Consider the following 17,130-nt stretch of genomic DNA (forward strand, 5'->3'; position numbering starts at 1 on the left):
CACACTGTACTTGGGTGCATTTTTGAATAAATATATGTACAGTACTCTTTACTCCATTACATTTGTGAAAAGTACTGCAATTCTTACATTTGACATTTGCGAGCATGACAGAGAAGAACAAACAAAAGGCTTTAGCAGAGAGACATGAAATGTTGGTTGAATCCTCATGGACCTGGGCAGCTGTAGGCGGTAAGCTACTGGATTTATCTTCCTGAGGATCTTAAAAGGACCAATATAATGTGGAGCCAGTTTGCGAGATTCCACCCACAGAGGCAGATCTCTGGTTGCGAGCCACACCGTCTGACCCGAACGAAGCATTGGTCCCAACCTCCGATGCCGGTTCGCCTGCCTCTGCTGTTGTTGAGTGGCTTTCAGTAAAGCTGCCCAGGCCTTCGTCCATGCCACACCTCTGGGTCCTGTCCAGGGAACAAAATGGAAGGGAAACTGTACTGGCACTCAAAAGGAGACATGCCTAAGGAAGAATGGTAGAGAGTATTATGTGCAAACTCTGCCCAGATTAATCCAGAGCTCCAAGTGGTCTGATTGTCTGCTGCCAAACATCTCAACGTTTTCTCGATCTCCTGATTAACCATCTCTGTCTGCCCATTAGACTCGGGGTGAAAACCAGATGACAGACTGATGTCAGATCCAATGAGACGGCAAAAAGCCTTCCAGAACCGGGAGGTGAACTGGAAACCTCTATCGGACACAATATCCTGTGGGAAGTTATGAATCCTGAACACATGCTGCATTAGGAGCTCTGCAGTCTGGCTAGCTGTGGGAAGTTTGGGTAATGGCAGGAGGTGACAGGCTCTGGAAAATCTATCCACCACCACAGTATTACCTTGGGATTCAGGCAGACCTGTGACATAGTCCAGAGATATGTGCGACCAAGGATGTAGTAGTCCTTGAGGGTGGGCTCTGAGCTCCTTGTTCTGGGCACACACCGTGCAAACGGTGACAAAATCACGGACGTCTCTTTGCAACTTTGGCCACCAAAATCTCCTCTGGATGAGCTTGCAAGTTCTAGAGGACCCAGGATGACCAGAGGGGAGGGAGGCATGTGCACACTGCAACACATCAGAGTGTAGTGAGTTAGGAACAAAAATACATCCTGGTGGACCATTTCCTGGATCCGAATGCTGCCGTTGGGCCTTCTTAATGGCAGCCTCTTGTGAGGAAGAGACTGGAGTCTGAAGATTTAAACATTGAAGAATCACATTAAGGAGTTGCTGAATGGCAGCAGCTTGCCCTGATATGGCAGACATAATGCAATCCACATTAGATGGTGGTGGACAGAAAGGCTTACATTATGTGTCCTTGTGTTCGCTGTAGCAGCCATGTTGCCGAGATAATTCATACCCCTTCGTTTGAAGTGTGGTCCTGAAACATCTTCGTTTGAAGGGCTATCTGGCCATTCCCCTTACCCCTACCCCTACAAACCAAAAGAGAATCGAGACACCCCTACCCCTTTACGTGAAGGGGTAGAGTTGGGATTTGGCTTGCCACACGTAACACAGGCTCAAGATTGAACAATAAGGCATGGCACAAACACACTTAAACATGGCAAGGTACAGGTGTGATGCATCAGGCATAATGAGTGGTAGTGTTCAGCAGGAGTCTATTGAGAGACGTCACCTGCCAACCAGGAGGAAAATAGCAGTTCAGTTAAGAGTTCCTTACAACAATATTTCTTCAAAAGCAGATCATGGAGACATTTTTATCATCGATGATCAAAATTGTCATATCGCTCATCCCTACATGCCACAGTTGATTTTTACCCGAATTTGGTGCGTTGGCAGGTTTTAATTTCAAACCCTGCTGGTAACCAAACAGTTGACGGTATCCATTGACTTCCATAGTGTATGATGATTAATCAGAATGTCATATTGAATCTTCCAGTGATTATGACAGACTTCTCTCTGGTGAATTATGCAGGATTCTTCAATGATTTAATCTGTTTGATCTCTGCCCACTGCAAATTTGCTTTCATCTGCCTACACTTTTGAGTGCCACACCCACATAGCAACATCCAATCAACAATCACGGAACAGAACCAAGTCGCCGCCCTCCTTTTTTTCCCCCATTAATCCATTCCACTTGGATGTACGTCACAGTAGCAAGAAGAAAAGATCTAAAGTTACTTCAGTTTTGTCATGACTTTAAGCTTGTGTCAGGCAATTTGCTTGTCAGTGTTCGTCTCAAGATCCTGCCACCCAAATGGACAAATGGTCTTTCAGAAGGGAGTCTTGGCACAGGTGTCTTGAGGAATAGTTTATTCCTGCTCTTTGCTGACTTGCAGAGCAGCTTTTTGTTTTCTGGCAGCTACATTTTCATCAAGGCGTCTCTGAGTTCACCCACGTCACTAACTGTAACAATGTCATTTTCCAGAGGCGGCTTGAATTATAGATGAGCATATTTACTGACAGGTGATATTATGGCTGAGATGGAGAGAGAGGCAGGGGGAGATTTACTTATCCCTCAGGCCCAGGAAATGTGGAAGACGGGTCTCTGGAGCTCATGAACGAGAGAGGGGAAGTGTGGCCTTGAATTCTGCAGACAAACATCTGCAGCTCATTTGCAGCAAGTGTCAGGAATGTTGATGCAGCTTCTCACATGTGATCATTGTGTTGTCACTTTGTTCCCTGATAAATTTATGTAGCGTGGATCTCCCCTCACCATCTGCTTTTCTCTAAATTTGCAAGTGCACATGTTGCGATGACGTAACATGACAGCACCAAAATGCCTTTATTGCTACTGTGCCACAGCAGATAAATAAAGTGTCATTATTGTTTATCTTGTATCATTGTATTATATTATATTATATCATATTTGTATTTTATTTCACTTGTTTACTAGTACAAGTGTGCATATCAAACATATATTTCTGATATAATTTTTCCTGATAATATAATGAAGAAAAACTAATTCAAAAGGATGCCATTCTTGAAAACTGAAGTAGTTAGCATAATATTTGCATAAACATGTTTTTTTTTTTTTGTCTGTTTGTTTGTTTTGTTTGTTTTATTTATGTGGTGCAACCAATACGATAAACAAACAAACGAATAAATAAATACTTGAAAAGGAAAAGAGGAATGCATTGAAAATATGCAGTTAAATAGTTTTGATAAAATATATTTAACAATTTTGTTCTCAAAATCTGTGTCACGTTATGTGACCAACAATGTCATGTAACAATGTCATGCACCCAACACACACACACAAACAAACACACACACAAACACACACACACACACACACACACACACACACACACACACACACACACACACACACACACACATATATATATATATATATATATATATATATATATATATATATATATATATATATATATATATATACATACATAAAAAATGTTCCTGTCATTTGTTACAAAAATACAATAGATAACAATTGTTTAATCTTGAAAAACTATTTTAAAATTAAATGAAGTGAAGTGTGGCCAAGTATGGAGAACCAACTTGAAATTTGTGGTCTGCATTTAAGCCATACAAATTTACACACACAGTTAGTGAACACACACACACACACACACACACACATCATGAACACACACCCATATTAAATATTAAATTAACTATTTAAATGTAAGTCAAGATTAAGATGTACACTCACATGTTGTCATAGTTTTTTAACTGCATATTTATGAAGTCATTATATTTACACCATTTCTTGTTTTTTAGTTTTTCAAAATCAACATGAATACTAAGTTAAGTTTCTCTCTCTCTCTCTCTAACTGTAAATAATGCTGTCTTCCCTATGTCTCTTTTCCAGGGCCGAGTAAACCCTGTCAACGTGACTCCTCCCATTCAAGCTGTGGATCAAGACAGAAACATCCAGCCTCCATCAGACCGTCCGGGAATCCTGTACTCCATTCTCATCGGTAGGTTTCCGTCAGGCTCTCTGTACTCTATATTGAGTCGCTACCAGCATACAAGGCCACATTGTGCAGGAAACAGGAGAGGCAAAGCGGAGCGGTGGGTCGGAAATTCAGCTGGAGTAAAATGCATTTATGCCGTGGGCAAGGTGCGCCCACCCACTGTGCTTTGAGATGAAACCTGGAAGTACAGTCGAGGAACTAAATGAACCACAGGAATGGTTAGACCTCCAGTCAGGGATATGTCAGAACATATTGTAGGTGATAGTCCTATGGCTTGACAACACCAGCCTTATGCTTTTAACTATCAACAAAGCACTCAATATTGCGTGCCACTATTTGTAGAGGAAGTGCATTAGTGGTTTTAATTTGCCTTTCTGTTTGAAGTATGCCTATGAAAATAAAAACGCTACTGAATACGCCTCAAAATCATGGTGAGTTATTATGTTCAGTGCTGAACTCTTGAATGCAAGTCATCTTACGGATCCCTTCATTTATTTCACCTTCTGTTTTTTTCTAGGCAAACCTGCATCATATGCAGAGTATTTCTCCTTGAATCAAACCACAGCTGAGCTTCAACTCCTGAAACCCATCAGCAGGGAACAGTACCAGCATTTGGACTTGGTAATCAAGGTAATAACCACAACATCAACAACAAAATTATTCATATTATAAATTAATACATTAATGGAAAATCACAAATGAAATGTCAAACATAGGGGTGGGGGGAATACATTGGCCCATGATTGTGAAGAAAATCAGTGAAAATAAATGTCCTATCTATGTATCTATGGATGGATACATATATACATATATACATATGAAGAGTTTGGTTCCAAAACGCAATGAATCCATTTTGATTCATTTGAGTAAAAATGAAGCGATTGATCTAATGAATGTGATACAGCATAGCTTGTCAGTGATCTACAGATCTGTGTATTAAATGCATTTTAATAATTTCCATCTGAAAGCATGTGATGGAGATTTACCGTTCTATTAATCACAGAATCAGCTTTTCTGATTAAATGCACATAACAATCAAATGCGATTTGTTGATAACAAAGTACAAGTAGATGAGGAAATTTGGGTGCCGGGTGGATTCAGAATACCACCATTACTGTCTAGAGTGTGAGGAATGGTGCGCTGTGATTGGTTGTTACTAATTAAAGTGCGTTGAATGGTGAACTGTGATTGGTTGAGCGGATATATCGCATTCTGCAAAAAGGATGACTGGCATTTGTCATGGTTTAAAATAATAATAATAATAATAAATTCAATACTGACGGAAACAATGCTGATTTTGGCTGAAACAACTGGTGTTTATCGTGTTTTGGAACTCTTCGTGTGTTTATGTGTATATATAGGGCTTCACATTAACTTTATTGCTCACTAGCCTATGTGTACTAGCCACACAACATTTTTATTAGCCACATTTTTGTTGTTGTGAAATTACCTAATAAAAGTTGACTATGGCGTGCTAATATTTACTTGAACTAGATTTACAACCATTTTAAATGTATAACTGCTGTACACACCCATATCAAGACTACATAAATGTATAGCAATACAGGTCATTATCATTAGCTCTGATAAGGCTGTGTGTATTTTTTTTTTTTTTTTTTATAAAACCATGTATTAAGATAAAGACATAAAAAAGTAGCTATGTATTGCATAATAAAAGTAGTGCATGGATGTAGAAGATTAATTAAAAAAGATTAAAAAAAATAAAACAAAAACAAAAAACTTTAGCATTAGAAACACTGCCTGTTCAAATATCAGAATCAGACACAGATAGAGCGTCTGGCGCATGTCAAATAGAGCGTCTGGCGCAAGTTATTTCAATGTTAATTCAATGCAAAGACGCGAATGGACAACCTCTGAAAATCGTCAAAACACATTTTTAAATAGACGCTGTCTTTATAAATAAACCGCATATTTGAGTTTAAAACAACTACATTCTTGCATGAAATACTTTTAAAACTACATTTCATGACACACTAACAATTTAGAAAATTATCTGAATAAAAATGGTGGTTGAAAATGCTGCATAAACTCAACTGGCAGAAGCCCCACCCCCATGACACGAATTTGTGTCTGTTGTGAAGTTAATTTCATGCACCAATAAAGCGTATGAACTCAAAATGTTCAAGCGTGCAACTGCGCTAATAGCGCAGTTTATTCGTGCAAGTCGCATCTTGTGTGAACACAGCATTAAATATTCAGTACAGTAACATGTGCATGTGTTGATGAGAGGTGGTTCATAAGATTTGAGTTGCTTGAAGCAGACATGGATAAAGTATTTTTTTCCTGGGCATAGCGTGTATGTTATAGAAACATTCTCGCCTTTAATTTCCGGTACTTTTAGTTCGAGAACACCATTATCGCTGACGCCGTCTTGTGTTTAGTAGTTGTCAGAGCGTGCAGTGAGACAGCGTGAGCAGGGCACTGCCCACCCAGCCAATCATCATTGGGCAGCTGATGTGTAGCCACTAGCCAAACGCTTGACACCCCGCGCTTTATTCAACCAAACTGTAGTAACGCGACACTTTACATTCTCAGTAAAGATAACGCCGTTCCAATGATGGGAAAAGTAATTAATTAGATTACTCCGTTACTGAAAATTAAACTCCGTTAGTAACGCTGTTATAGTTAAATGCCGTTACTCCCAACACTGCTCACCAGACTTGGTTGTTAAGTGATGACGTAAGAAGCGTTGTTTCCGGTTCCAAGCCTAAACTCACGTCACTGGAGAATACTACCTCAGCAGCTGTTTATAAGCACTGTTTATTTAAAATAATCATTTAAGCTAAACGCTTTTAAACTTATTTTCACAAAACAGGGAAAATAATAGGTGAGCACTAGCCAATGGGATTGCCGTTTGCACATTAACACCACCCACTACCGGAAAACCTGGCTGTTCTTAAAAGCTGAAGACTTCCATAGGAACGCTGTTATTTTGACAGGAAAATACAACAAAGGATATTGTTTAAATGTAGCGAGTCAATTCAATCACTCACTCACACACACACTCTCTCTCTTTCTCTCTCTCTCTGCGTGTGTGTGAGAGAAAGCGACAGCGATTTGTGCGCCTTCGCTCTAGAGTTACGTTGCATCAAATACAGATGCACTGCTTATCCATTGAGATCCAACTCACACACTTCCGCATTTGGTGGGTGTTAATGTCAAGCCCTATATAAATAATGTAAGACATTAGGACATGATATATAGGTACATGCATTAAATACCTAAAATAAATAAAAGAAATAAATAAATGATTGAATGGAAAACATTATTTATGATTAAATTAATTTATGAATGAATGAATGAATGAATGAATGAATGAATGAATGAATGAATGGAAGCTCAGTAAAATGAAATGTCAGACAACAGTAGATAAAAAATCTCATTATTAGTATTATTAATTTTATACATATATAACAAACATCAATATCGGTCATGTAAAGATCGTAGACATTTTTCTCAATTATTCTCTAAAAGATTGAAAAAAAAATGCTTATGTTTATAATGTCATTTAGAAATAAATGTATCCAGTTATCATGGACAGCTATGAAATTTGTGGTGATTATAAACATTTATTGGTTAAATAAATGTGTGGGCACCCCGAATGGCAATATGCTTAAGCTTATTTATAATATGACAACAATATCTGATATGATTTCCATCATTGAAGATTATGATTTAAATTTCCTTTCCAGTATTTTAAGACATATATGACAGGGATATGAAAATGTACCACATAACTACCAATAACTCTGATCACAGAGGGGCAAGTATGGAATTGAGCCAAGAAGTTCATGAGTGTAGAAACTGACCATCAGAATCTAGAATGTTAGTCTGTGCAGGTACTCGGTGATGATCCATACAAAACACTGTTCATGCTGTCAGCCTTTTCACATTGGGAAGGGTGAGGTGGGCATGGACAGGCTGTTGGACCCCGTAGCTCTTCTCAGAATCAAAGAGAACATGACTAGCCGCATACAGCGATACTACTATGGCTTCATAAGTGTGAATTGATTCCATTCCAGTTGACTAGAGGGATAATCCTGAGAATATTTACTCACTCACATTGTTTTCTGCTGTGGAAAACAAAAGGAACATGAATTAAATTTGAGAGCTGCAAGAAGCGGCAAAAGTTTACATCACAACAAAACTTACATCACCTATTGGTCTGTTCACCGCACAGAATTACTTTATGACTTCAGAATAGCATAGTGCACTAGTCATATGCAGCATTTTCATGATACTTTAATGCAGATTTGGTGCTTTCATGTATTTTTTTGGAGCATTCAGCCCATGGCCACTGCCTGCTTTCAGTGTATGGAAAAGAACAGTTTGAACATTTTTAAACTCCTTTGTGAAAAGAAAGTCGTACAGGTTTGAAACAGAATGAGGATGAGTAAATGATGACAGGATTTGTATTTCTGGGAGAAGTCTTTTTTTTTTTTTTTAATTCAGGTTTTGTTATTTATTTGGCTATTTCTGACACTCTCTCTTTTCTATCCCTGTTTAAAGTGTCTGCGCATAGAAGGGTTTAATTGAAATGAGTAGAATATAAAGGGGAGACATGTTTCCTGTGACTGCTCAAGCCAGACTAACTCCATTGGCCGGTTGGTCTTGGTTGTTCACACTGACAGTTCTAGAGTATATATTTGGCTGTTAGACCTTTTCCATTATGTAAAAAACAAGCACAACATTAATTTGCACAATTAATCCATTAGCAATGAAACCACATACAGTATCATAGAGTGTGCTGCAAACAAGATAAATATGTAGACCATTCTATATATGTAAAGCTGATATGAAGCAACACAAATATTTATGTATGTATGTATGTACTGTATATATGTACACTATTTTCCAGACTATAAGTCACACTTTTTTTCATAGTTTGGCTGCTCCTGTGACTTATAGTCAGGTGCGACTTATTTATCAAAATTAATTTGACATGAACCAAGAGACATGAACCAAGAGAAAACATTACCGTCTACAGCCGCGAGAGGGTGCTCTATGCTGCTCAGTGCTCCTGTAGTCTACCCCTGAGCAGCATAGAGCGCCCTCTCGTGGCTGTAGACGGTAATGTTTTCTCTTGGTTCTTGGGTCTAAATAAATGCGACTTATAGTTCATTGCGACTTATGTTTTTTTACTAATCATGACATATTTTTGGACTGATGCGACTTATACTCAGGTGCGACTTATAGTCCGAAAAATGCGGTATGTGTGTATTATTTATTTATTTATTTATTTATTAAATAATGTAATAATAATGAAACTAATGATTTACTTCACACTGTAACACTGCCAGGTATACTAGTACTACAGTATTATTATTATGATATTATACTGTGTGTGTGTGTGTGTGTGTGTGTGTGTGTAACTAACAACAATAATAATAACGACTGTCACTGTCCCTAGAACATACATATGTTACTATGGAAGAAGATTAAATAATTTTAATACATTTTTGAATTTTTGAAATAAATATTTTATTCATTCTGTTTAATGTTCCCACTACCAAACTGAAGTGCTGATGTACACAAGATCAAATGATATTCTTCACACTGTATCACATACTGCCAGGTACAGTAGTTTTGCCTCTGCAAATCCGTGTAAAATCAGCAACAGAGTAACTCTTAGATTTCCCTAAGGGAATTTCAGTTGTAGATAAACCACACAGATAAAAAATAAATAAATCTGTCCTATTGTGACAACAGCATGTCAGCCAGTCAAGATCTCAGTTTCAAAGCAAAAGCAGCGGGCTGAGCCCCCATTTGATTCCCCTCAAAATCCATTCACGTAGTCCGTACGCTGCAAGAATCCCAAAATTCATCCATTTACATATATCTGTCAGTTGGATTCTGTAATGCATCAGATATACAGTGGCCCCAAAGTATATGGACACTTAAGCCACACTTAAAAATGTCATTGTGTTAGATCAAATACAGAACAGAGTCGCAACATGCCATTTTTATGTTTAGTAGACTATCAGTCAGTAGTCTGTGTGGGCAGAACCTAGGCATTACTAGACTTGAGACTAGCTTTATTGACAATTATAATCTCTTTCTGTAGCTTTAATTATTTGTTTAATAATGTGTCGCAGTGAGCCAAGTATACATCACACCACCAAAATATACATCCTTTCTTATTTTCATGCTTCTACAGAAATGCCTGAAAGGTTTCAATTTAAGCATGAGAGGTAATCTAGTTGAAGCAATAAATATCATATTCTGATTTTGAGTGTTTATCACACTGGATGCTGTCTATCCATTCATATTTACAGTTCTGTCAAGTCTTGTTGATTCTCAGTCTGTCTTGCCTACCTTTGAATGCCACTCAAAACTTGCCCTTCAGCCTAAATTGCAGCTGTATAGAAATACGTGCTGTCACTCACTTAGATGACTAAAGCTGTTTTTTCTAGTTTGCTAATGTGAGAGTGATGATATAGTACAGCAGGACTGAATTCATCTGTACTTCCACTTGTGTAAGGCAGCCTATAGCTTAAGAACTTATATATATTTCTCAACTGCACCAAAACTGATCAATTATTAGTTATGCACATCATTACATATGGATTTCTCCTCCAGTTATATAGGTATTGCAGAAAATGAGATTTTATGAATTTTGCCTACACTCTCAGAAATAAAGGCACAGAAAAGACAAAAAAAAAAAGGTACAAATGCTCGTCGCTGGGGCAGTACCACCAAGGGGAACAAACTTGTACCATATCAATGGGTACAAAGAAGTACCCCTACGGTTTGTGCCTTTTAGGTACAAATATGTACCTTTGAGGGTACAAATAGCTCATCGCTGGGGTGGTACCCCCGAGGTACAGCAATGGTACCCTTGCCATAGGTACAGAGTTCTACCCTTTTATACTGTACCTTTTGAGAGACAATATGGTACCTTAGCAATACATTTGTACCTTAATCCACTGGTACAAAAATGTACCCCATTAGATGGTACCAATTTGTTCTCGTTAGGGGTACCACCCCAGCGACGATGCCATTGTTCCTATAAAGTGGCAAAAATGTTCTTGATTAAAAGAATGAGAGCAAAAGAAAGCAATGTTTTGTTTTCCCACAATCAATGATTTAAAAGAAGTTAAACATTTGTGAATGTTGTACCTTAACTATTACTTTATATGACAATGTACCTTTTCAAAGGGTACATATATGTACCTTTCACCATGCATATTTCATTGTGTACCCTTTTTCGTTGGAAAGGTACTTTTTGGTACTCAGCTGGATACATGGTTGTTCCTTTGTTGGCACATTTGTGAAATTTGTACCTTAAAGTACTTAATTGTACCCTCACTGTACCTTTATTTCTGAGAATGTAGGGTAAATATAATCGTCAGAAGTCAAAAGCTAAATGTAAGATATCAACAAATTCCACCAACGGTCATGTGACTTCATCGTCACCAGCATTACGTTTCTGACAGCTCTCTCAGTCTTTATTTCAAAGAGATTTTTGCTAAAAGTTCGAATTGGCAAAACGTGATTATAAACACCATGTAAGAGGAAATGGTTTATGTCAGTTATGTCTCCAATAACCTAAAAGTCTGTTTAGAAATAGTAATATAAAATAATTTAACAATTCTGGTACAGAATCCATTGAGCAATTCTGGTCCCTTAGTTGCACGAATCATTATTTGTATTACTTTTTATGAACACATATTTAGGGGAAAATGCAATTTCATGGCAAAATCATAAAGCGTTCAATAATAAATAATTTTTAATCAAAACAAACCACTTATACTGTTTACACTAACTTTGTTTTAATCGGTGTCATAAATGCAGTCTAATAATTATTGCTAACTATATATTAGAACTAAAATTTGATTCATTTGTGTTATTTGACTACACTGATGCACTCTCTGTTTTGTGCAGTAGATTCAGTGGCAGTATTGAGCTATTGTTGAATAAATATTGCAGGAAACATTGAGTATTTTAGTATGGCATTCAAAAAGTGTTGAATACACATAATATGAACAATGAATCAGCAACTGAACTGGTTTAACTTTCACAGTGTAAAAAAAAAAAAACTGCTAGTGTGTGATTCATTAAAAAAAAAACAGACTCATTCGAGTTATTTGTGTTGTAAACACACTATACTAATTGTACTGTCTGTTTTATTAAGTAGATTCAATAGCGATGGCATGCTATTGTTCAATGAATATTGCAGGAAACATTGTCAAGAGAATTTTAGTGTGATATTAAGTCAACTTCAGAAAGTGTTGAATACATGTAAAATGAACAATGAGCCAGTAACTAAACCAATTTAACTTTCACTGTTTATGAATCGGTATGCATTAAAACGAGCTGACTTATTACAGTCATTTGTGTTGTAATCAAACTACACTAATCAGTGTTGTGCCACACTAGAATACATTTTGGCTGGAAACGTTTAGTACTGTGTTCAGTCAACTTTAAAAAGTGTGGAATTTTAACAAAACAAGGACTCTTTCAGATCTGCATTACACCATGGAGTTTTGAAAATCCATGACATTTTAATCCAAAATTCTCCATTCAGAATTTTCAGACATTCATTTTTTTATTTTAGTTTTATATAGGTGAACAACGTGTAAGTGAATGCTGCTGGTGAGGTAGGAATTCGAGCATTAGTTACTCCACTAAATATTCAGGCGCTTGGAGCACTTGGGTGCATGCCAGACTCTGAGAGAATTAAGTTTGGGATTGACCTGAATTAATCAGCCATGGTCTTTATTTAATTTAGAGGGGCAAGTCTGTAGATAGTGTTAAGCCAGCGTATGCCCGTAGAGGCTTATCACATTGCCCTTCTTATATGTGCAGCATGTAACCCCCAAAAAATCTGTTTTTCACACCAGTATCCCAATCTCTCAACTCATGGCATTCCTTTTTCTAGGCAGAGCAGGATAACGGACACCCTCTCCCGGCGTTCGCTAATCTCCACATTGAGGTGCTTGATGAGAACAATCAGGCGCCGTATTTCCAGGTGGCCACTTATCATGGATTCATCTCGGAGTCTGCTCCGCTGGGCACAACTATCTCGAGCAGTGCCAATCTCTCCACCCCCCTCACCATTATCGCCCTGGATAACGACATGGAGGAGGTGAGGAGTCTCTCTTTCTGTGCCGGTGCTCAGACGGCAATCATTTTCACATGTCCTGAGGGATATATGTGTGTCTGTGTGTGTATAGAAATGTTCCTCGGAAGTTAACCAAAGCTGCTCTATGGAGCATTTAGAAAAGCAAATTAAAATTGAAAACAGCATCAGAGATATGGTCTCAGAGGCTCGCACTTAGAGACTTATTGGGGAGGTGCTTACGCTGCGCTAATGTTCTCCTGAGAGTTCTCTCTTTGCAATTATCACTGCTTTATAGATGGCAAAGACAAAGTACTTAGTACACAGGAAACTCTGACAAACATCTCCTACTTTAAAGGGACAGTGCAGCCAAAAAAAAAAAAAATCGATTATTTAATCAACCTCAGGAAGTTCTAAATAAGTGGAACACCACAGAAGATGTTTTGAAGAATGCTCATGCTGCTCGTTTCCATGCTACTCTCTCTAGGCTGTAGTATTTTTTTTTTTTTAATTTTTTTTTATTTTTTTTATGTTTTTGCATTACTGGTCGAAAGTGAGGAATTATTTATTTATTTGGAAGAAGTCTCTTATGCTCTGACAAAGCAAGGCTGCATGTATTTGATCAAAAATAAAGTAAAAACAGTAATATTGTGGAATAATGTTTAATGTTTAAAAAAAAAAAAAAATTTATTCATGTGGTGGCAAAGCTACTTTTGGAGAATCATTATTCCTGTCTTCAGTGTCACATGATCCTTCACAAATCATTGTAATATGCTTATTTTTTATTTATTATTATTATTATTATTATTATATATTGGTCCTGGAATGCGTACTAATATTTACAAGTTTTAAAAGTTTTTAATGCTTAATATTTATTTATTTTATTTATTGAAAACTACTTTAATAAATAGGAAGCATTTGAAATCAAAATAATTTGTAATGTTATACATTTGAAATAATATATTTTTATTTACTGTACCTATGAAGAATTTATGTACTAATTATTATATTAATTTTATTTTATATTTATTGTTGTTGTCGTTATTTATTTATTTTACTTTTTAATGGTAGTGCAGCACAAAAGCAGCATAAACTGCATTCAACTTCAGACAATATTTCAACTTTGATAAAAAAAAAATATATATATATATATATATATATATATCTTTCTTGAACACCAAATGAATGCTTCTTGAATGATCATGTGGCATGAAGTAACAGCTGCTGAAAATTCAATCACAGAAGAAAAAAAATAGTAGTAAATAGTAGCAGCATGGACATTTTGTAAAACATCTTCTTTTATGTTTTGGGAAAGAAATAGTCATAGAGGTTTGGAATGACATAAGGTTGAGTAAACAACACCAGAATTTTCATTTATGGGTGAATTATCCCTTTAATCCAATAAGTCTTAGAGATAGAAAATGCTGTAATGTCAAGCATATGTTTTGTCTCCCATGTAAAGCTGAATCCTGGTGATGTGCCTGTAGGTATTAATGAAATTAAATTAATTGTTTGCCTTCTCTCTCTTCACTCATTTTCGCTGTGCTGTGTTTTTGTATCGTTCTGTTTGCTCAATGCTTTGCATGATTACTCCTCTGCATCTTGTTTATTGATTTTCATTCACATTTTGGGCAGACTATTTTACTACACACAATTTTACTGTAAAATTACATGTAAATTGATGTTCAACTACTTATTACCTATTACTTATTAACAGGTTTTTACTGTAGCATTTTTATTATAGCATTTTTTTTTTCATTCAAACTTTTTTTTTAAAGTATAGCATTGCATAATCCTTGTTACATAAATGCATGTAAATGTAAAGAAATACAAATGCAAGTATAATTTACTTAGATGACAGTTTATTGCGCGTATGTACCATTTAAATAATGGTGAAATCACTCATTTCTTTTAAAATCCAATTAAAATGGGATTCTTTATGAAATTAAAGATTAAGGTTAATGAGAGGTATTGCTGTAACATTAATGAAATATATTTGCTATATTTTATTTCTGTTTCCTTAAATAAGGACATGCATTTAAAACATTTTGCAATTAATACTCACTCGAAAATATATGTGCTGTGCACTGTTCAAGAGGTCAGCAGGCAGTATCTGCATCCAGATATCCTGGCATGAAAAATGTATGTACTGCAAGGGCATAATGGCTGAATTAATAGTCTCCATCGGTTGTAGCACTGGGGGAATTTCAGCTGGAATAAACTGCAAACAGCTCCTATAGATAATGGTTGGTGGAATTGAAGGCACTGGATGAAATTCCAGTGTTTCAGAACATTTCTAAAGTTAAACATTTATTAAGCCTCTTATGCGCACTAAATCACTTTTTTGAAGGAGAAACTGTATATTGTGAAATATTATTACAATCAAAACAAACAATTTGAAAAAGTAACTATTTGAAAATGTATTCATTTTACATCAAGAAAGTGACTGCATCCTAAAAGCAACTACAAAAACAGTAAAGACACATGAAAGATCATGTGACACTAAAGACTGGAGTAATGATGCTGCAAATTCAGCTTTGCATCACAGGAATAAAGTACATTTCAAATATATTCAAATAGAAAACAGTTATTTTAAAGTGTAATACTGTTTCACAATATTACTGTTTTACTGTGTTTGTGATCATATAACTGCAGCTTTAGTGAGCATTAGGGAAAAATATGTATTCCAGCATTTACATGATAATATTGTGTTTTACCTCAATGCTGATACAACACTTAACATCTCAGATGCTTTATTTTTTCAGTTTTCATAAGCATGAAAGTGCATTTTCAGCTGCTAGCTGAGTCTTGTAATGCTGTTGCTCTTGTATAATCTCTTTAGATATTTATGTACTTATTAGTTTACTTTGATATTTCAGATATCAATGTTTTAGACTTCAGAAGTTGGTGCTTTTGAAATTTCTTTTAGAAGGTTTTGGGTTGTTTATCTCTCTTTTGGCTGGAGTTCTCCTTTATACAGTGTGTTTCTCTAATGCACTTGGTTTTATGAGCGTTTTTCCCCATCCTTAGCAATTTGCATAGTCATATTCCCAGCATGCTCTATTTTCTGATGTCTCTGGTTTCTGACACGGGAACCTACATTGATTTATTTGCACTGCAGACGAAAGATCCCATGGTGCGTATCTCTCTGGACAACTACAACAGCATCTTTGCAGTGACGCCAAGTGGGATGGCACGCTACCTGACACTACTGAGGCCCGTGGACCATGAAGAACAGCCGAGTTATGTCTTCACGGTAAGGGCTCCATGCCACCTTTCCTTGACAAGCCTGCTTAGCTCTCTCTCTGTCACTGGGGCTTGCAGCCTTTGTGTGAAGGACTTTGTCTAAATTCGCTTCTCCACACACTACTCGATTTTTCACTCTGGGGGTATTTTTAAAACTGTACACTGCACTAAAGGAATTCTGATCAAGTGCAAGCCATGCGGTAATACAGATTCTCATTTCAAGTGGCTCAACCTAAGGATGTGATGTGGATCAGTGACAAATCACACAAAATTCCCCAAGTAATATTTTATTTATTTAAATTGGAAAAATAATCTATATTTTAATAGCTTTGCAGAAATAAAATACGCAATTTCACAGAGGAACATGGTTTTGTTTAATAAATGAGAATGAGTACTATTAATATGATGTTTTAAGGCATATCGATGCACCCATGATTTATCAGAGAGACTGTAATTAACAACAGAAAAAAAAAAACATATATATATATATATATATATATATATATATATACACACACATAAACACAGATGTGAGTCTGGACCACAAAAACAGTCTTACTAACATGAATATATTTTGTAAATTTCCTACCGTAAATATATCAAAACTTCATTTTTGATTACTAATGTGCATTACTAACTTCATTGTTAGAAGAGTACATTACTCTTCATTTGGACAATTTTAAAGGTGATTTTCTCAATATTTAAATATTTTCAAATAGTTGTATTTGGGCCACATATTGTCATATGCTAACAAAGCTTTATTATTCAGTTTACAGATTATGTATAAATCTCAGTTTTGGAAACTTTTGTGGTAAAGGGTCACATATATACATAAATCATTGCTTTTGAGTAGGAAACTTTCTTCCATTGTTGTATTGATTTATTGAATTTGTCC

At 36.3% G+C, this 17,130-nt stretch overlaps 1 protein-coding gene across 2 annotated transcripts in view; it reads left to right on the plus strand.

Moving 5' to 3' along the window:
- LOC113111945 (protocadherin-15) overlaps positions 1–17,130 on the plus strand; it is a 232,806-nt gene that overhangs the window by 72,195 nt on the left and 143,481 nt on the right. For both annotated transcript variants that reach the window (XM_026277216.1, XM_026277217.1), the window contains exons 10-13: positions 3,802–3,910; positions 4,425–4,537; positions 12,810–13,016; positions 16,111–16,245. In XM_026277216.1, the coding sequence (XP_026133001.1) occupies positions 3,802–3,910; positions 4,425–4,537; positions 12,810–13,016; positions 16,111–16,245 (564 nt within the window). The remainder of the gene's footprint in view (positions 1–3,801; positions 3,911–4,424; positions 4,538–12,809; positions 13,017–16,110; positions 16,246–17,130) is intronic.

The sequence above is a fragment of the Carassius auratus genome, chromosome 12 (genome assembly GCF_003368295.1).
Source record: "Carassius auratus strain Wakin chromosome 12, ASM336829v1, whole genome shotgun sequence".
NCBI classification, from domain to species: domain Eukaryota; kingdom Metazoa; phylum Chordata; class Actinopteri; order Cypriniformes; family Cyprinidae; genus Carassius; species Carassius auratus.